The sequence below is a fragment of the Branchiostoma belcheri genome, unplaced genomic scaffold (genome assembly GCF_001625305.1).
Source record: "Branchiostoma belcheri isolate BF01 breed outbred unplaced genomic scaffold, Haploidv18h27 scaffold139, whole genome shotgun sequence".
NCBI classification, from domain to species: domain Eukaryota; kingdom Metazoa; phylum Chordata; class Leptocardii; order Amphioxiformes; family Branchiostomatidae; genus Branchiostoma; species Branchiostoma belcheri.
In genome coordinates, this window is record NW_017802813.1 from 504,152 (window position 1) to 526,187 (window position 22,036).

General features: G+C 39.6%; 2 protein-coding genes across 3 annotated transcripts; one reads left to right on the top strand and one right to left on the bottom strand.

The window, feature by feature from the left end:
* Positions 1–802: 802 nt before the first annotated feature.
* LOC109464456 (glycogenin-1-like) lies at positions 803–18,586 on the top strand. 2 transcript variants are annotated; one of them, XM_019761442.1, is made up of 9 exons: positions 803–835; positions 7,258–7,396; positions 8,157–8,331; positions 9,156–9,318; positions 9,672–9,798; positions 10,452–10,650; positions 11,206–11,238; positions 12,854–13,336; positions 15,551–18,586. In XM_019761442.1, exons 1-9 carry the CDS (start codon positions 817–819, stop codon positions 15,719–15,721), a joined length of 1,509 nt encoding a protein of 502 aa, XP_019617001.1. In that variant the 5' UTR covers positions 803–816; the 3' UTR covers positions 15,722–18,586. The 2 variants fall into 2 exon arrangements, with proteins under 2 accessions (XP_019617001.1, XP_019617002.1); XM_019761443.1 differs by lacking the exon at positions 12,854–13,336.
* A 473-nt stretch (positions 18,587–19,059) lies between these two features.
* On the bottom strand, positions 19,060–22,036 carry LOC109464443 (mucin-5AC-like). The gene is made up of 3 exons (XM_019761427.1): positions 21,823–22,036; positions 20,692–21,127; positions 19,060–20,194 (listed from the first exon to the last, which is right to left on the bottom strand). The coding sequence occupies exons 1-3, from the start codon at positions 22,034–22,036 to the stop codon at positions 19,168–19,170; spliced, it is 1,677 nt and encodes a 558-aa protein (XP_019616986.1). The 3' UTR covers positions 19,060–19,167.

Genomic DNA, 22,036 nt, shown 5'->3' on the forward strand with positions numbered 1-22,036 from the left:
TCACATTTTCTTATATTGGTATGCGTACTAGTGTAGGAATGAGAAAAAAGGCTATACCAAAACCAAAGTGTGATAATTTTACGGATAGAAACATGCCAGTTTATGACAAAAAAGAACGTATACTTCCTTTCCTTAGTGAAAATGAAGTCACTTTTTTTATATAACGTTAATGCTAAAAATACGTTGTTAACACACAATATACAATAAATGATATCTCTATTGTACTAATCCGATAAAATTTTAAACTGATACTAGTACGTTTCACAGTCTCGGTAACACCCCTGAACGTGTTGGCAGCAGCATTGCTGAATTAATCGGATTTGAATCTGCCCAGACACGTTGCCAGTTGGAGATACGCCAGACGCTAAATATGGTAATACAGTATTCGGCTATGTGGCGCAAAGGGGATTGTGTTAAGGGGCTTACAGTAAAATATGCTACATCGTACCGATAGTTTAACGAAAATTGCGACATCAATTTCGTAAAGAAAAAAACTTTTATTTGATATTAAACTTTATTAGGTTGATATGCAGCCAATAATGCCACCCAACAAACGAGGGTCTGTGAGTTCGGCCTGTAGCCAACACACACATATGTCCTTCCCATCTCTATATATCTAATTTCCTTAACTTCCACACTTCACCTCGTTACTAACACAATATTTTACGACCACTTATAAGCCATATTAAAGGACCACGCCCCCCTTCTCTAGAGATTTGACCGGAGAAATAAGTAAACCGAGTCAGGGAGTTTCCCGCTGTCTGATTGGCTAATCCGCTAGCGAGCGCATGCGTCCTGCATAACACTGAAACCAAGATGGCTGCCGAAAGGAGAGGTGAGTGGCAAAGAACTCGTTTTTCCTCCCCTTTTGTGGTAAAAACGATCAGTTTATCAAAATCGAGGTGTGTTTTACGGTGAGGGTGGTAGTGTTGCATATTTCTGTCGGTGGTTGGAGTTGTCTTGACCCGCCGATTGCTAGAGAAAGGACTTTTCGTGTGACACATGGCACTCACTCCATTCAAGTTCCCAGTTTCACTTTTCTGTGCGGCACGAAAATGACACGTTGGGCATGGAAGAAATCGTGCGTGAAAAAGAGGACGTGTCATCTCGACAGGAGTATCCTATTGTGTTGGCAGCTTTCCTACCAGGTTCTGTGGTAGGATCTTGAGTTAAACTTAAAACCTTTAAAATTGGGCGGAGAATCCGGTAGGTTTTTGTGTTCGCGTGCGGTTGGGCGAAGTCGCCCGGTTGCATCCCGACCTCCGTGCCAGATGTCAAAATTACAGCTGTTTCTTGACACCTCCGGGCTGAAACGCAAGCCTTTTCACGTCCAACAAATGTCAGACATGCCGAGCGGTAACGTAGTTTCACGTCCCAAAGGGGGCGTACTCCCTATAGGCCCTCATCAATGATTTATATCGCCTACGCTAACGTAGTTTGAAGTCCAAGTGCAGACGTTCTGTGTAAATCAATACTTACCGACCTAGCCTCTACCTGACGTTGAAAATGCGCGCTTTTTCCTGGGACACGTGAGGGGCGTTACGTCGACGCACCGGCGCGAAGGCGTCCTTGGTTTCCTTCCAACAAATTATGCAGTTGAAGTACATGTATAATATAACCAACGAAAAAAAATCATCACCTCCTACACGTATTCTAAGCACATCCCCGCCAGCATTTACCACAGGATGGCTGATGAATTCTGTCTACGTGCTGGGTGAAACGTACAGGGAATATCATAACAGCACCTGACCGGCGGACGTTTGCGTCAAGGTCGCGTGATTCCAAACCGCGTTCTGTCAGTCCCCATATCTCCTACCATGCAATCTACAGTGTTTTTAGTTAAGATTTCCTTGTCATTGGCACCTGGAGAGTCTGCATGATGCTAGGTTGGTTTGTGTTGCTCCTACGGAGGGCCACCTGCTGTATTAAGAGCAACCCTTTCCAGCTCAACAAACCAGGAGCCCTCCCACCTCTACAAACTACCAGTCAGCAGGAATGTGACCCAGAAAAATCCCCACCGGTACCCCGCGGTAAGGTCGCCTCAACATGTTCTGTGGTTGACTCAAATGTCTCTGACTTCTAGCTATTGGATTCCAATTGCAGACGTTGCCTGTAGAAATGTTTGTCTTGGCCAAGTGCGTTAGATTTCTATTTTAATCCACGAAGGTCACTTATGGTTGGGTAATATGAAACCCCCTTTTTGTAGCCATCTCTACGTCATTGTCAAAGCCAATCATGGTTTACTGCCCGCATCTAGCCTCTAGAATATTTGCAGTTGCTTCTACGCCTCAAGGAAATGAGACATAAACGTCCCCAATGAGGGACTATAATTATGTCGACTGAGTGTATAATCACTTGTCCGTATATGCATGTGTAGCACGGACTGTACAAGTTTCCAATTCTTGGTGGTCTATTTTGAGTTGACCCGGCCAGCTTTTTCTCCGTAAGGCAGGGAGTATTAGCCTCGCCCAGACACCGTTTATGGCACTTGGCAGTCAGGGGAATTCATTAGGGCTGAGTAATGATTTGTTTAGGTCGAGTTGATCTAGGGTGAGATTCCTTAATGTGCATACAATGTATGTCACATATTTTCATGAATGTACTGTTCTACCGAATTGTCACGAAGGAGAAATATTTTTTTTAATGTAGGCTGTGAAAAATGTATAGCACAGATTTTTATGACTTATATTTGACATGGTGACCTGGAAATCCCAAGTTGTCATTCAAAGAGGTTATCATAATAACAAGGTTAACATAACAATGTTACCATGTTTATTGTCAATGCTGCATTACTTGTGCTGTTCATTATTTTATTGCCACATGGTCCTTTGACAAAGCTGTAAATTATCGTACAAGACTTCTGATTTGGGATACAAAATACAAGCAATTACATTGTGTCAATGTGTGTTGTCATGGTGCCTGAGAGGGTTGTATAGGTCTTTCACCATGCAACATTATGATAATGGTAGATACAAAAATGTGTCTGTAAAGGCTGTAATAATTATGTGTCCAGATCCTTGTTTGAATGTGGTTAGGTATCAGACATGACACCTACAAGAAAACTAGCAATTTTGTCTCAAGAGTCGTGGGGGGGGATCTGATTATAAGGTCTAGGGTGAGACAACACATGTACTAACATGTGATTTCATTATCATATTTGTAGTTCACCCAGCTGTTTTAGGTAGGCACTAGTATGTTAGTACGGTCTGGTTAACAGTAATTGGACCGGAATGTGGTAACACAGCTTTATCTTTCTACCTCAGTGGTTTGTAAAGCTGCTCACTTTGGTAAAGAAATGAAGCATACCAAGACTACATGTACAAGTATTTGTTCGTGGTGCAGTTAAGAAATATATCTTTCTTGTGTCAAAATGAGGGTCTGACAATTTTATGAAAAAGTTAACGAACACAGAGATTTTTGCACCATCCTGTATCCCTTTATTTTGAAAATATATTGCTAACCACACAAATGTCAAAACAAATTGGCCATGATTTAAGATTTACATATTCTATTTGAAACATAGGGTAGCAAATCACTTCAAATAGAACAGATGTTAGTGTTCCAGGGTATTATCTCTTTGATGACACTGATGCTGTGTCACGCATGTTAAGTGATCTCTTAGTTTTACACCCTGTGAATATCTGAAATTGTAGGTGAAGACTTGCATGAAGACAATATACAAAAAATTAGTTGTCGAACAATTACACCCAAACTGTCCTCTGCAATAGCCTCAAAACGATAGAGGATACAAACCATTTATTATAATAAAAACCATTTATCATTATTAGTATTATTTATTATGATATTACTATGGAAAACCAATTGCTGATCTTGACCATGTACATGTATATTGTTATCATAATGTCAATGAGAGTTTGTGGACTGTAAACTCACTACAAACTATAAAAAAATTAAGTAACCATTATATACTAGTTTATACAATGAAAATTGCAATTACAATTGGTCTAGGTCTTTATCATGCCAATATTGCTACGTTACATTTCAATTCCTAACTTTCTACAGCCTGAAAAAGTACAATGTTCGCATATTTTTACCTGTAATCTTAATTAAGAATCTGTCCTCACAGTTGCAGTATTTCAAACCATGCTAATTGTAAAGTCAAAGTTTCTCTCAAACGTGGCAGTACTACTTATATAACAGTTATCCTTATCAGCTGATGATGTGTGGAGAAGAAACAGGTAAATAGAAGTCCCTGGGGAACACCCTTACAGACGACATGCAGGGTACATGTGACTATCACGTGTACTCTGTCACTGAACTGAGCATCGTTTACTTGTCGGTCAAAGGTCATCAACTGGAAACTAGTCTCCCAGAAGGTGACTAAATCTTCAATTTGTTTCTTGCTTTGAAATGAAACGAAAAGGTGGGAATTCAATACAGAGGTTGTGAACAATATCCTAGTCATTAAAAAAGATTTGATATTTGATTATTACATTTTCATATGTGCAGGTAAGAAAACCTCTGAATATTCCTTTGCATATGTTACTGAAAAGAAAACACAAATTCTATACCTGATGAAATACTGTATAGGACATTTCTACGTAAATATCTGAAAGATAGGTGTAGACTCATGATTGTCCACTTGCCGTGTTAGCATATTAAGGGCAGCCTGACCTTTAATAGGACATCGACCCCCTAAATGACCTTGAAAAGGTGGCAAGTGACCTTGCTGTGGTGTCACATGACCAAAAAACGGATGCTTGATACTAGATAGGGATGTATAAAGTCAGTACATATGTTTTCAGACACATATTAAAAGTGAACAGATTATGCCATCTATTGCTTATAATTCACGGGTTTATAAAGTCCACATGTATATGGTCTTCCTCTAGGTCAATGTTTCATCACACGTGGGGCTAAAACGGGGTCGGTTATGCAAATACCTGAGAAAGTAGGTCAGGGTGAACGTGCCAGACTCAGACAGGCGAGACAAGAGAGGGGTGGGTCGGCTGTAGATGTCTTCTCTTTTCTGTTCTGGTCGGAAATGAAATTCCAACTAAAGGATTCTGCTAGAACAATGGGTAGGTAGTTATTTGCAGCAAATATCTATGCCCTTTTCTTGTGTTTATATGATATGATAATTGATATATGGTGGAATGTGACATAGTGTCTTCGTGTTTTTGTAATAGGGTATATGATATACAAAATGTACTTGAATGATACTTAGGGTTTGTTTCAGTATTTCAAGCTCTGAAAGATATTCACATTGTTATGTATAAACAGACAACTTGAATTTGTAAGATTTTCTCAGGTTTTGTAATACATGTATTGGAATACTGTAATGTGGTAGCCAAAAAGGGTGTGGTGTGTACTTGCCACATGTACTTGAACACTCCTGTAGCTACTGTACATACATGTGCATATACTGAGCATTTCCATGACTCCCCATGAGTATTTTATGTTCTTTACATACATATACATGTATGTCTGGACTCGTAGTTTTACTATAATTCAGGTAAACTTGATTTTATCTTGATTTTATTCTTAATCTGCTAGCGGTATGTATAATCAATGATGTTTTCTAACAATAGAGATGATATGCACATGAATAATATATATATGCCAGGCGATATGTTTGGGAATGTGATGACATTGGATTCCTGTTTCCAATTTTTCAATTCAAGCAGCGATCGACTTGATTTGATCAGGACATACACAGAACTTAGTTTTTGGAATTCCTCTTCTAACATTTTTTCTTTCAAATTTTAGATTAATAATTGACATTTCAAAAGATCCACACTATTGTACAACATAGTACTACTGGTAGTGCCATACTGTCATTTTTACACTGCCATCACAGGGCTCAAAATACTGGGTGCATGTTCACCTTAGTGCACGCAAATTTGGAGCTGTGCACCCAATTTTTTTCTGTGGGTGCACCAGTGCACCCAAATATTTTTGTTGGTTGAAGATGTCAAATGTATAGCAGTATACAGCATCCAAGTGGCCACAAGAACAAAATTAGTTTTTGCTGATATTCTACTTATTTTATCTTATATAGTGCCCCCAAGAAAATTTTTGTGCACCCATTTTTTTTAGGTTGGGTGCACCAGTGCACCTATTCCCAAAAATGAATTTCGAGGCCTGATACACATGCTTTCCGGCCAGACCATTTATGTTTCTGTTCTGTATTCGCCCCGCATCAATAAAATTCTATTGATCTAGGCTGCATTTAAAATGTCAGCTGAAGCTGCTGTCTAGAATATATCCCAAGACAGTGGTGATAAGTGATTTTTTGCTGATGTCTGGTATAGAAGGTCAACGACCTGTAAGGGATGAATTATTAAAAGGATAACATTATGTTAGATGACAATGATTTCTAAGTCAGCATATAGCCTTTGACATTGTCTTATATATTAGAGGGCCATTTTTGAAATATCTCTTCTTTTTTATTGTAACTCTTATGCAATGGAGCAAAACCATTTATTTATTACACCTTTTCAAAACAACATAGAATTTTTTTTTACATCTTACTTGATTGCGAGATTGTTAAATTTCTGTATTTGGTCATACTAGACATACAATGTATATATCTACATTAGTCTATATGATATTTCACAGACTGTAATGTATATCAAACTTGTACTTAGATTAGATTAGATTTAGGTATATCATCCTAAGTGCATTTCTCAGATGTTTTTAAAAGCACCAAAGTGCAATTCCTGCCTGACTATAACATTACCCTCTCATCACTGTCATACCATCAGTCTGCTAATGCATCAGTGATGCAGGAAAGATACAGTGCCAGGTTCCCCAGCTGCCCATGTGTTACCATTATTTTGTCATCAGGAATAATTGGCATGTTATTGTCACGGGCTTGGACTAGGTCTGGTCTAGAATAAAAAATACCTTGGTTGCTATAATATTAATTCCCTGATGCTTGTACATTTGCAGCTTTTACACTATGAATATTGATTGCCCACCTTTTGGTATAAAGTTTCCTTAATGTGCAATGCTTCAAATTTTTCCTATCCTCTATAGTATAACTTATAAGTTTGTATATTTAGCTTTGTGTCAATTATCAGATAGTGGAATATGGGATCTGGTTATCATGAGGTCTGACCTGTAGGCATGCTCCCTATAGCTAATAAGAAATATTTGACTTCTGAAAATGTTCTTCTGAAAATCACAATATATATGTTATACAAGTAAACACAACTATGTTGTGTGTGTACTATTTAAAATGTCACTTTAAGGCAAAGTCTTGAAACCTTTGCTGCTCTGTTTGTATTTCAGATAAAGAAGCATTTGTGACATTGGTGACGAGTGACAGTTACTCGTTTGGTGCGCTGGTGTTGGGTCAGTCGCTCCGAGCCGTGCACACCACCCGTAAACTGGCCATCCTGGTCACACCACAGGTCTCCGACAATGTCAGGTAAGGTTGATTGATTGATTGACTTGATTGATTTATTGAAATTGCAACAGTGCAATACATGTGGGGCACAGGCAGCTTTTGCTGGTGACATGTCCCACACATAAAAACAAGTACAGGACAGACAATACTCATTTTCACTTGAGTTAAGTGTGGAAAGGGCACAAGATTGGTAGCTTGTCTGGACTCGAACCTGGGACCTCTTGGTTCCGAGTTGAGCACTCTGCCGTTACGCCACACAACCGCACCAGGTTGGACACCACTGTTCAGCACTTATCTCCAGTGGCATGAAATGGCCAAGTGGCTTTAAAGTTTAAGGCCAGCGGACACGAGATCAAGAGGTTGCTGGTTCCATTCCTTGCATTCCTGGCTAGACGTTACATCCTTGGAAAAGGCACTTCACATGTCTTGCCTCACTCCACCCAGGTGTAAAATGGGCACATGACTTATAATTAGGTTGGGGAGGTAAAAGGTGTTGGGAGGAGAAGGATGGGCTCTGCCTTCCAATACTGTTCTCTAGACACAGTGGATTAACAACCCACTGCCCTTACAGGCTATGGGACTACCTTTACCTGTTTTACCTACTTAACACTTTTTCTAGTGTGATACAACAACCTTTAACTAGTATCGAGATTTAAACAAGCTACTAAAGAAGGCCACCTGTCCAAGAGGACCACATTTAATGTTTGTCCCCTGGGTGGCCTTCTTGGACAGGTTTGACTGTATTTGATACTATTTAAGATACACCTCCATTTCCCCCCAGGGAACAGTTGGGTAAGGTGTATGATGATGTGCACCTAGTGGATGTGGTGGACAGTGGAGACACAGAGAAGCTGGCCCTCCTGTCCAGGCCAGAACTGGGCATCACCTTCACCAAACTGCACTGCTGGAGACTCACCAACTACACCAAGGCAGTCTTCCTGGATGCTGACACTTTGGTAGGTCCCAGTGGTATGGTCTGTCTCTGAATCACTTTGGCAGAACGTCTCATATAAGGTCGTACTCGCTCATATAAGGTTAACACTCAGTTTGTAGTTTCCAAATGTTATGTCGGAAAAAACAGGCAAAATTCTGATGCAACGTTGACCAAAAATCCAACGAAAACTGTGAAAAATGGGATTTGTGCAGTACATTCTACCGACGTGCTCCTTTCTGATAATGTGTAAGTAAACATATACACCATAATGATTATGATTCAAAGTACCTTAGTCTGATCCGTGTTCATGCTTGTCAAAACTCACAGATATACATGTAGATAATGGTCACTATCTCCAGTTGGTGTAACTCCATATATCCTTCTATCTTGATAGAACAGTGTTGCACAAAGTGCTATGTTCTGGAAATACTACATACAAATGCTCTGTGCACCCAAAATTGGAGCTGTGCAACTAAGGTTTGACTGTGGCTATGCCAGTGCACCTAGATATTTGTGTAGAGTTATGCAGGTAAAGGTACATAGTATATAATATATATTCTTAAAATTACGTTTTTAGAAAAAAATAAGAAAACCTCACTATTATTGTATTTTTTGTTTAGAATTTTGAAATATGCTGCAGAAGTTTAGTGTATGTTGTGCAACCAATTTTTTTCTGTGCACCTATTCCCAAAAATGAATTTTTAACCCTAGGTTATATTACCAGTTTGAAAATGAAAATGACAGTGTTACACAATGTAGAATGTGAGCTTAAACATACTACATTTGTATCTTTAAATCTTTGTTACTTGCTATGAATTTTGACGCATTTTCTCCCCCCACATGCAGGTTCTGAGGAACGTTGACGACCTGTTTGATAAGGAGGAGTTATCGGCCGTGCCTGATATCGGCTGGCCTGACTGTTTCAACTCCGGCGTGTTTGTGTTCCGACCGTCAGAGGACACCTACCAGGCACTGCTGCAGTGTGCCAAGACTGCCGGCAGCTTCGATGGTGAGATTAGTAGTAGTAGTAATAAAAAGTAACTTACAGTAGGTGTCATTGGAAGACAGAAGAAAAATGTCCAGACTATGCATGATGTACAAAATGACTAATAAACTGGTAGACGTACCTAATACCAGCCCAGAAAAGAACAAGAAATAGCCATGCCTTCAAGTGCCAAAGTTATCAACCAAGGATGGAGGGAGGTGTTCAAGAATTCATTCTTTCTCAGAACTATTGCAGAGTGGAACTTGCTGTCACCAAGTACAGTAGGGGCATTGTCAATAGATAGCTTTAAACAGTGCATGTTGCATGTTGAAAAAAAAGTTCTGGGAGAATGTTGAATGCTGTTTACTTTCTTTCAGGAGGAGACCAGGGTCTGTTGAATACCTTTTTCAGTGACTGGGGAACTAAAGACATCTCTCGCCACTTGTCCTTCCTATACAACATGACATCTACTATACACTACTCCTACCTACCTGCCTTTAATAGGTAAAACACCATACAATTATGAAACCTTGTGGTTTTGTCTTAGTTAGAAAAATAGATTTGAATGAGTAGTTTTTTAACGAGCTATATACAATGTATATAGAAGTGTTAATTTTCTATTGCATGATTTTGTTCCAATTTCATGGTTGATCATGTGTAAGACGATCTTGCAATCTCCTGGTAACTTTGTTGCTGAATGAAAACATATTTTACGTTGCAATACTGTGTCACGGAAGATGAAAATGAATAAATGCAATAGACACCACTGGAGTTCAAGAGGTCAGACACAGCAAATGGTTTGACCAGAAGTCAGCAGTAATTAGAGGTCGACATGGGAGAATTCAGGAAGAAAATAATTGCATGAGGGACCCTCTAGTACTTCTAGTCTGAAATCTCCAGTTTTTTTATTATGTTTACCAAAGGAAAACATATTGTTTTTGCTCAGTTTCCTCTTCTCCAAACACATAAGGTCAATAACCTGAGCCAGACGTCTGTTACCATGGTAATGTGTTGGGTTACATCATGTTGCAATTTCATAGCAGGAGGGATTTAGACTCCTGTCACCATATATATGAATGTGTTTGAATAAGAATTAACAATTTACTTTGCAAATGTTACCTTTCTAGTTCTAAGGATGTTTTTATTTCCTGTCTTAGATTTGGAGGTGATGTGAAAATAGTGCATTTCATCGGCCCCATCAAGCCCTGGCACCACCAGTATGATACAAAGTCTGGGACGGTGAAGCCCCACCCTAACCAGGACTCCTCCCTCCCCCCACACCACATGGACTTTCTCCAGGCATGGTGGGACGTATTCATGAACAGGGTCAAACCATTGCTGGAGGGGCAGGGGCAGGTTGGTCTCTAATTTTTTTTTTAATTACTACTTTCAGGTCTGATGTATGCTATTGCCTTGCGTATATTCCTGCATATGCAGTTATGTATCATCTACCAAATATCAGTGAATTTGTATGTACATGTACATGGGAACCAAACTGTTCTTAACTCATTTTGCATTATACAAATGCTTCTAAACATGTGTAAATTGTGTCTTTCAAACAACACTATCATTAATACATACCAGCATGTGATGGCATGTATATCCTTTCACAATATACCAGTATATAATGTTGTAGCATACAAAATCATGTAATTTGATGCCTAGATACTTAATTTCTTCAAATTAATGCATCAATGTATAATACAGTAATGTATCATACTCACAGTTAAATGTCTATGATTTCGGATACAAAAAAAACCCCTCACTTCTTGCAAGTATGTATAAGGTTAAACATTTTCAAATCACCATGGTAATCATGTCCCCCTAACATGTATAAAGCACAGGTAAAATATAGGTGTAACCTGAGATCCTTTCTCCATTAACCAACCACCTGTCATGTCCACTGTCCAGCTCCTCTCTGGAAACCATCCGGGCGGCACCCAGGTTTGTAACTCCGTACCGTCACATAGCTTCACTAACAACTGTTTCTATACTAACATTTTTACATCTATGTAACACTGGTGGGAATCTGGAACAATGGTTGCAATTTGAAAATCTGATCAGCTTTAGATCTGAAGATTCCTATTTTTTGAAATTATGTGAAATTATTTCGCAGGAAATTGTTACAGAAGTATTGTTTTGGGTGGCTGATTGAGTTGTGCGTTTGTGTGTCTGTTCATCTGGACAAAGAAGGTTGACAGCACATGGGTGAAATAAGATTGGCAGGCAGGAGTTCAAAAAGTCAGACACAGAAAGTACTGTAACTTGAAGGTGACAAAAAACTAAAAGATACTTCCAGAAAGTTTGAAATATCAAGACAAAAGTTTATTTGATTTTCCAATTCTTATTGTCTTAGGCCAGTGCTATATGGAAAGTTAAAGAATTTGTTACAGTTTCAAACATCTTAAAACTTTGTGTGCTGTGAGTCAGTCTAACTTGTATCCTTTCTGACTGGTTTTTAAAGCATCAGTTTTCAGGGCTCGAAATAGCATCTGTATAATATACACCTCAGATTGGTGCAGGTAACATAGGAGTTGTGCAGCTATTTCTGTCTACCTGCACCTAACCTCTAACAACCAGAGGGTGTAAAAATATACATGGGAGGTATATTTGACATGTACGCTATCCAAGGGTCTATTTTTTTTATAAAAGCACTGTTGAGTGGTAACAGTTCTTGCACCAGTTCCTGCAATAATATTTCGAGCCCTGAACATGGTTTGATGCTAGCAGACTTATATAGTTGTAGTCCCATGATTTACTTGCTAAAATATGTTTGATTACTAAAATATTAATCTGCCAAGGGTCTAATTAAGTGACAGTGACTTCATCACTGAGACCAGAATGAAATTTCTTCCCTTTTATTTTTTACTTCAATCTTTTTTTTCCAAGTGCTTCATTATGAATATTTTTTTTCAATGGCAATCTGCGCATCTTTCATAATTCAGCTTTGCAGTGCCTCTACGTTGGGATGCTGTGTGCTGTGCTCACTAATTACGGCTTAATTAACATTCATTTGTACAAGTTCTGCTGCAATGGCGCAAAGCTATTTTAGCTTCATTTGAATACATTATTATTAATCATATCTTGATGCTTCCTTGTGGATATTTGATTTCACCCGCTCCCAATAATTTTTGCAGGTGAGAGAGTTTACTAAAGATTGTTACCAGCATGTACATGTACATGTATGTCCCCATAGATAGTTTTGGTGTTGTAGGTAATGTAGTATCAGGTATTTGTTTATCTTCTTCAAAGTTTCTGAAGAAGTAGAAGAAACCTCTGGTTTGATTTTAGACTTAGCCTTCAATGTTTATGCTTCTGAAAACATTTCGCACTACATTTACATTATACATGTATATGAGGCTAATTGCATTCATGATAAAAATGACATTCATAACAGATCATTATAAGTAACTTCTTCCTGTTGTCTTTCCCTAAATTTGCATGATTTTTGTATAATATTATTCAGTAAACATGCTTTTTGGCCTTAATGACAGATATATTGGACATGCTCACATCTGTCACACCGTGTACATAGTGTGTTTGCTTGGACTTTGCGTAGGATAGAGTACCGGATAGGATTCCGCTGCCGCAAAGTCCACGCTTTCCACCATGGCACCCGCCAACCCCTCCCACAGAACATTTCACCCCAATGCATGATGGGAAGGAGGACGAGGGTAGGGACTTTGACCCCCCTCCCCCACAGTCACCCCACTACTGGCCACAGGAGCATCACGATAGCCCAGATTCTGGAGTAAAGGATGATGAGGATGTTGATGAGATAGAAGAGCCAGAGCACCATGGGGATGAATTTGAGGAGGATCATGGGATAGAAGAACCAGAGGATCATGGGAATGAATTTAAGGAGGATCATGGGATAGAAGAGCCATTGAAGCATCATGGGAATGAGTATGAGGACCTGTCCCTGTCAGAGTGTTTGTCAGAATCTGTGGGTGACGATGATGTGAGCTCAGAGTCCCCGTCGACGTTGTGTGAAACGCCCGTAGACACGTCGGGAGTGTCTTCCCTCGGGGATGCCGCAGAGGTACTGCGTAGAAACTCTGACACGCTGCAGCAGCTACATGTACCCGCTTTGCTGCCCCCCCCCCACCTGTTCCAGCTTTGCGACTTTGTGCCGCTTTGCACTGTTCATTCTCTCAAGATTTTGTTGTTCTCTTGACAGTATATAAAATGTTCAGTTGTGTTTGGTAGAGAAGGGATCTATATTCACTAAACCTCAGACTGTCCAAGAACTTTTTTATGTCAGCCGGGTGACAATTTCTTTTGATGTTTTTCTTTGTTTTTGTTTATGGGGGTGGGGCAATGGTTTTCCATGAAGAGGTGAATCTTTGACAGTTCTGAAACCATCTATATGTATGGATGCCTTATCTACATATTAAATGAAGTATCCTTTGACCTTGTTGTATATATGTAGAGTGTAGGGTTATATGTGTTTTCATATAGACAATGTGAAATGTTCCCCTGTCATGATCATACACCAGCTTTGCTGCTTGCTGCAGACTTCACTCATATCACAGGACAACTCTGTGCCATTCCATTGAAAACCTCTACATGTACATGGCATTGTGTATAGCTCTTTGATTTTAAATTAGTCTGGAGTGTAGATGTGCTAGATGCTGTCATAACACCTAAACATTAAAACAAAAGAAAACAAAACAAAAGAAAACAAAACATGATTTGTAATGTTTTTCATCTGACTAGTACACATGTACAGTTCGATACCAATTAAATCTGTTTCTAGCTTGCTTTTTATCACATTTAAAAAGAATGTATGCTTTAATCTCTAACTTTTTTTCTTCAACAAGTACATGTAGCTACATTTGTACTGAAATAAAGATAATTATTCTAAAATCAATACTTTTGATTCTAGATTTTAAATGTCTTTTAAGTCACTGTAAATCATAAGTAGTTTTTATGGGCTAATGATTTTTGTTTGAGTTCTTGAATTGAAAAATCAGGCCATGTTATGACAGCATCCAACTAAGCCCAATATATTCTGACCATTTCACAGTGTAGTTAGTCCATGAGTATTAAAAATTGGTGTTCTTGCAACTTACATTGTAGAAGACCACACACTTAAAAGTTCATAATCATAATAGCAGAATGCATTGTTTTGTGACAGTTTAATTCTCCTAACATTTTTAAGATTCAGAAAAATGTGTTTGACCAGCCATGGCATGTTGCATTGAGCTTTAATAGCAATTTGTTTTCGTTCCTTGAACAAACTATTTTTGACAAAGACACCTCAACTTGCTTTTGTGATCCTAATTTTGTCTGAGAGGATTGTTGCAGGCTTTTTTTGACATTGACTTTTTTTCTTGAAGACATTTTTTTGTCAGGAGTGTGGTCTTTTACATTTGCATGATTTAAAACTGTTGATTATCATTGTCAAAGTTGTTCCTGGGCAAGCTGCATTCCCCAAATATCCATTATTGTCACAGATCATTGCTGCAAAATCAAGTGTCACAAACAGAATTCAGAATTTGTAAGTCATGTATACTGATCCATGGTGCAGTACAACTTTTTTCACCTCTCACAAACTGCATTTTGCACTTTTTTCCTGGTTACTGTCTTTTTGACTTAAAAAAGATAAAAGAAAGCCAAGAAAGATGGAACTACACTGATGGTCTTATAAAGTGGCTGATATTTACAGCATAATACTCATGATGCTGGGTCATACATATTTGGATCTAGCTGCCCTTATTTGGTGCCTATACCAAATATGGATCTAGACGCCCTTATTTGGTGTGTACCTGTGATATGTGCGGAGACTCTGGAGTTTGCTGCAGGCAGGAACAGTTTGACCTGCTGACCTTTGAACTCTGACCTCGGCACTCAGCCAATATTCTGTCGTCATTCTACATATTACCCACATGCAGCATCTACTGAAGCTCCTTGTGCAAGCAAAGCATAATACATGTACTTGTAGCATGCTGTTGCAAGTCAGCGCTCTTGCCCAAAATTGGCTTCATTTAGCATATAACATTACCATCAAAAATCAAAGTCAAAGTTTAATTTTCTGATAATATGACGATAGTCATGATACTGAAATATTCAGTCCTGATGTGATTTTCTGAAAAATAAAAAAAAACACTGATTTATGAAAAACTTTAACTGAAAAACACTGATTTGTCCAGGTCAAATGTCAAAGTTTGGCATAGATAGAAGAGACAGGAGAGCCCATAGGTCAAATGTCAGGTCAAAGGTGATGCTAATTCTTGACCTTCAAACTTTGTAGGACATCACCGGACAGCTGGCGCAGCTCCAGGTGCAGGGCGCGAACCCGCCGGCGATCTACGTGTCGTCCGACGACCACCGCCGGGCCTGGGAGCGCGGCGAGATCGACTACACCGGTTTGGACCGCTTCGAAAACATCCAGAAGAAACTGGACGCTCAAATCAAGAGTTAGGTTTATATTTCTACCACAGGACGTCCCCCGTGAAGCAACAACATAGTTCAAACAAAGAAAAATTGCCCTGAAATTGCAATAAAAAAAGATAGTTTCTTATAAAAGCTAAATCCTTATAACAAATGGTGAATATGGTATTGGAGAAAAATATTGCCCTACCTTTGAAATTCTTCTGGAACTATCATCTTATTGAAATCCTCTGAAGAGAGTTTTTTTGTACTTCCTGAAGAGAAATCTTTGTCAATGCAACAATAGACCAATCCTGACTGCCCACCAAAGTTAGTACTCTATAGGACAGTGGTCTACATCTGTCACATTTTTGCATTTGTACTACTAGTATTTGTTATGCATTTGTATGTTTCGATGAGGTGGGCTGTGGAATTGGTCTATGTGGTACTTTCTTCGAAGGAACAACTGTCTAAATTTAATCCTTCAACAACCCATCCTGAACACTACTTTCACAAAAGAGCTTAAATTCCCTTTGACTTTCCTCAGCAGCCTCTATTTATATGCTCTAAATCCACTCAACAGAAAACTTGAGAATCGTCAAATACGGTTAAACATTGATCAGTCATCTCAATGAGGTTAAGCTTTGTGTTGAAAGCCGATTACCATCCAAGTATTTCATCTCAACACTCAGGTTTTTTTTCTTTCCTACACAACTTTGCGGAGAAGATTTGAGTACGGTGCTTCAGCGTGACATTCAACATCAGGACTTTTTATACAGATGATCCACTGGTGCTCATGATCGATCAGTAGAATGTTACACATTGTGCAACTGTAACAAGGCAATCAGAGATGGCACACTAGAACAGCAGTATAGTTCAAGTCGTAGAATACTTCTCTTCCTGGGGGTAAAGTATGTGTAGATTTAGTGCTACAGTTAGACTTCTGAACTAATGCTGTTGATGCATACACTGCAACTGCCAGTATTCTTTACTCAATTAGCTATGTTTCGTCATATATATGTAGGGTATTAAGAATGAAACAACTGGCCAGTCACTACAAGTACAGTACTTCTCCCACCACATAAATTCAATACAACTTCTTATCCATGCTGTTTTAATTTTCACCGAAGGAAGCACACCCATACAAGAAAGGTTTTTTCAAAAAGCTTCAGTCCAAGGAGGAAAAATGAAAGATTTAAACTTTTCCCAGTATAAATATTCTTTATAAATCTTCCCTGCCTCCTACATTAAATAATTGACATTATTATGTAAAATCAAATTTTATCAAATTTCACTCCCTTTATCATTGTTTGAAAGTTGAATATGTGAAATGATAATTAGCCTCCTGTATGAGAGATAATATTTACAAGTGCATATGTCAATTGATTCTAATTTTTCCCTTTAAACAGAAGGGCTCTTCCTACAATGCATTTATTTGTCAATGAAAACTATAAGATTGAATCCAGTATTTTTTGCTCTATTTGAGAAACAAGCAACATACAACTTTACAAACATGTTTATGCCTTAAGCTCTTGGGCAAGCAAGGACTAAAATGCAACACCTGAACAATTAAGTATAAGAAATGAAACCTTAACAAATACATTGAAAAGGCAAATCAAGATATTATCTTTAAAAGCTATCACGTTAATTGCTTAATTCTGTAGGTGGAATTATCAATATATGGAGGATTATCAGTGTTGATAAATAGGTAGGTTGTAAAGTGATAATTCTTATGTATTCTTATCATATATGTATAATCAATGAATTGAATATTTGTGAGATTATAGGTGCATGTAGAGCATCTCCACAGCTTCGTTTGCTGCTAATTATATTGTATTTGTCATGCATTTTGTAGAATTATGCAAGCTCCTAAATTCTATGTTAACTTCTATCAATGATTACAGAATTTCAATGCAATTTTTTATGCACTACAGACCTACATATTATAGTTGTACCAATTTTTATTTTATTCATTACTTATTAATCCAAAGACTGAGCAGAGCCATAGTTAGTCAAGGACATTATTTACTATAACTTTTCTAATCAAGGTTTCTTACAAGTAAAGCACACTTTACAAGTAAAGCACACTTTTTCATACTGCACAAATTCTCTTCTATACAATTAAAAACATTAAAACCATTGCACAGAAGCTGAAATTGTTTGATTTTGTTGACTGAAAATGCTTTGTTAGCACTAGACAATTCTGAAAAAGTTGATGGCAAAAGCTTGAACAACTATTTAGAATGGAATGGGAAAGAATCTATGGTTGGTGGTCTTCTAGAGAAAACATTTCTATGTAAATCAAATACTGCCTTGCTTTAGTATGGTCATGAGGAAAGTGTATTGTATTAGATATATGGGTGACTTTGAGTTGATGCCGTAAATGAAATAGACTGAGGGAAGCCTAACACATTTGACTGAAACGTAATCTTGTTTTTTGGTTCATAGTTGAGGTTCCATTTTCAGTTTTTTTCTCCTATTCAAAACAGTGACAAATTGTGGTCAATGAATTCCACTTACTGAATGCTTTGGGACAAAGTTTGTTTTACATATGTCTGAAAATGGAACTTACACTGCAACAGGTACATCAGAAGGAAAACATTTTTTTGTATAAATGACTGTGAACTTATGCAAAACATGTTGGCAGGTCAAATCAAGCTAGTAATCAAACTCTACTTACTTTGCAATGTAAACTAGGCTGTTGCAAAACCACAACAAAATCTGACAACTGAGAAGAGTTACTGTGTAACATAGCTAGAACTGAAGCTTATGTTCAAAGGATGTAGTTTGTTGGAACTACCACTGCATAGCTACCAGATGTGTATTTATACTAGGAGCGATTTGTTTGAGGCTGAATCTGTGGCAAAATGTATTCAATGATTGCATTAAATGATTCGCAATGGAAGAGATGTGATCTAAATGGTGGTGTGTATTTGTCCATTTCTACCTTTCTTACAAATGATATTAGTGTATGATCAAAGTTATGCAATCCACACTTCACAACTTCTTGTTATTAGCCCTGTCCTTGGTGCTGAAAAAGAATCAGTTGATCGATTTCAGTTAATCCTGATATATGTTGGGCTAGTTTACTACATTTTGTCATTTGTCATATGGTTTTAGTCTATTTGTTGTTACATTGCATTATCCCTGTCCTTGGTGCTGAACAAGAATCATACAACAATTGTAGAAGAGATACTTGCAGTATATAAATCAATATCTAAAGGTCACACATTGGACATGTAGTCTTTTTGCCCTTACACTACAGGGTATCAACTCTGTCCTTGGTGCTGAACAAGAATTCAATTCTGGCATGTACAATTCGTAGTGCTACAGAATAGATTGTATTTTTCAAATGAATGAACATCTGAGGATCACATATTTTCCATTGTCCGTATGCTTTAGTATATTTGCCATAATCACAAGCATTCCCCGCCCTTGGTGCTGAAAAAATAATCAAAATGATTTTAGACCTTTGCGGACAAAAGTCTGAACGCTGATTCAGTAAATGCCAAGTTTGAGCCATGCGGTAAACACACATGCAGCTAGTGCCATGACAGGATAGTACAGGGTGATGGTAGTCCCAGCCGAAACCGGGCCCTCCTCTGAACTCTTTGTTGAAACCAGCGGTTTTTGTGTCGTTTGCCTCCCTGTTTCGGTCGGGGCGTTTATTTGAACGCTAGTTGTACGAGTTCCCGGGGTTGTATGTTCATTGGTTTGGGGTTCGGGTGAAGTCGGGTCTCTTGTAAACACTGAGTCGGTTGTCGGTTGTTTCGTGGACGATTCCACTCCGTCGGTGGGAGGGGTGGTTGGTGTGGAGGATGTGTGAGGCTGGGTCGTTACGTGTGAGTCAGTGGTGGCGACATCTACCGAATGGGTTGTGAATTGCAGGGTCGTTGGCTGCAAGTCAGGGCTGGTTGTACGTTGGTTCAAGTCTGGCGTTGTCACAGCGTGTGTAGTGTGAACAGCGTTTGGCATAGATGAGTGTGATATGTGGGTTGTAGAGGTGTCTGATGGATCAAGCGATGTTTGCCCAGGCTCAGAGATGGCTGTATATTGGTTGAAGTCGGGTGTTGTCACTGCCTGAGTACCATATGTACTAGATGATTCAGGGTTAGTTGTATGTTGGTTGTAGTCTGGCGTTGTGACTGGGTCCGTAGCAAGGATGGTCGGTGTAGCCGAGATTAAAATGTGGGTAGTAGAGCTGCTGATATTCATGAAGGCTTCGGTTGTTTGTTCAGTCAATCCAGGGATGGTAGTACTGGTATCTGTATGTTGGTCAAAGTCGACCGTTGTCACTGGCTGCGTTGTAAAAAATGGCGTACTCGCGCCGTCATCTGTAGTGTTACAACTGTTCGGTCCGCCAGGCGTGGGGAGGGCTACGGAGAACTGGGATGAAGCGAAGGCGTCGTTCCCGCCACATCTGCTGACGGACTCGTCCTCTGCGTGCGCGGTCTCGTCCTCGTGAACCACGCCCTGTCCCGGCGTCAGCACGGCCGTCAGACCAGAGGCAGAGTCACCCGCATCCCTACAGGAAAAACAGTAAGTAGCTCTTTTACATCGGGATAGACGTATCACTGCACAAAAACCATGCTCACCAATGGTGAGGCTAAAATGAGTATTCGCTAGAGTTGTTCACCAATGTGTTTTGTACTTTTTTTTTATGTCGTTCAGTAAAAAAAATCCATTCTTTAAGCACACCTTGTAAATTAAAGCACGCGTATACGCTCCGTTTCTTCCCTCGGGTGTACTTATACGCATGCTTTAAGGTCTGCTTTAAGATAAGATTTTGTGCAGTGTACTTAAATGTACTTAATGATCGTCATTAGTATCACTATACAGTTTTTACTTTTTCACTTGAAGATAGGCCTTGCGCCTGAATTACTTGATTACCTTGCTATTGTTTTAAGTATTTGAAACAACACTGTAACAAACTTACTAGGTGAGGGATTTCTTTGTGTTGGATCAAAAGTTTTAACTTTTAACATGTAACTACCAACACAGATGAACTTTGATGAAACTTACTTTGAGTACACAATGGCGTCCATGAGCCCATCGGCGGTGACAGCCATGCCCACGGCATAGTCGGACGGACTGCCGTAGTACAGCGCCACGGCATCGGGACCGTTCTGCAGGAGGTTCCTCTCGGCGGGAAGCACGAAGTCCGCCGAAGGCACGACGTTCGCCGATCCGATGACGAAGTACCCACGAAAGGTCACGGACATTCCCGAGAGGTGGATGACGTCATAGGCGGTGTTTCCCGACGCGCCGTTGAAGAGAACGATGGTGACGTCATCGAGCGCCACGGTGCGGTTCTCCAGACTGCGGAGTTCAATGAACTCTGTTTCGTCGGCGCCTGGGTCGTCGGAGTTCAGTTCGTTTATAAGAATCAAGGGGGCGCTGCTTGTGTTGGTAGACTCGGGAGAACGTGTAGACATCGAAGCGACAGTGGTGGCAACTGCTGCAAATTTAATTGAGGGGGAGTCATGTAGTCTTGAAAAAGATCTAGAAAACTTCTGACGGAAAGTGAAACACCACAATTAATGATTTGCAAAAATAGTACATCTTAATTATCTTAGTACACACTCAAGAGATGGACGGATTCAAGTTCACCTACATTACTTGAGCTTAACTATGTGTGACGATGAAAGTCAAATGTACAATGCGAAAGAGTCAATGACCGGTAGGATGACTCTTAAGGTTTATCTTGAGCCCCTTTTTGACACGACTGACTCTGTGGTTTGGTGCACGTGCGTCCTGAAGACATAGGTACACACACCTGTCACCTTTGGCATAAGTAAACACTCTGCTATTAGACAAGACTGGGTCATGAAGACTTTCAAGCTTATCGCGTGTGTTCCCCCACCGCACTTGACACCATGACATGCGGGGTATGTGTTCGTGTGCCCTGGAATATTTGATACACCTGTCCTCTTTAAATGGTCCAGAGACATGACACAGATGATAAGAATTTGGTCAGACTATTTCCCAACTACCAGCCAGCTATCCAACGAATCGATGTAAAATGTTTCTGAATCCTATGTTTACAGATATGTCAAGGATGTTTCCTCACAAAATGACTCAACATGTGTCTTTAGGTTTAACCCACCAAGATGGCGGACACCATAAACCAATGACCCTAACCCGATGACGCACCTGTACCATTACAGCTGTTCTCGCTGCCGGGCGTGGCGTAGGTGATGACGAACTGTGACGTCATGAGCGGCTGGGTGCCCCCGCACCTGCTGAGAGACTCGTCCCCCGTGTGGAAGTTCTCGTCCTCGTGCAGGAGGCTCTGGCCAGGCGTGAGGACACCGGTCAGCCCCGGGGCGGAGTGGCTCGCACTTCTGAAACAGACAATCCACGGCAT

Excerpts from the sequence above, each read along its gene's own strand:
- LOC109464456 (XM_019761442.1), top strand. Across the intron at positions 8,332-9,155 it reads TCCTGGATGCTGACACTTTG|GTTCTGAGGAACGTTGACGA; the intron begins GTAGGTCCCAGT and ends CCCCACATGCAG. Across the intron at positions 10,651-11,205 it reads TGCTGGAGGGGCAGGGGCAG|CTCCTCTCTGGAAACCATCC; the intron begins GTTGGTCTCTAA and ends TCCACTGTCCAG.
- LOC109464443 (XM_019761427.1), bottom strand. The coding sequence starts at position 22,036 with ATGCCGTGGATTGTCTGTTTCAGAAGTGCGAGCCACTCCGCCCCGGGG. Across the intron at positions 21,128-21,822 it reads GAACAGCTGTAATGGTACAG|CAGTTGCCACCACTGTCGCT; the intron begins GTGCGTCATCGG and ends TTAAATTTGCAG. Across the intron at positions 20,195-20,691 it reads GACGCCATTGTGTACTCAAA|GGATGCGGGTGACTCTGCCT; the intron begins GTAAGTTTCATC and ends TTTTTCCTGTAG.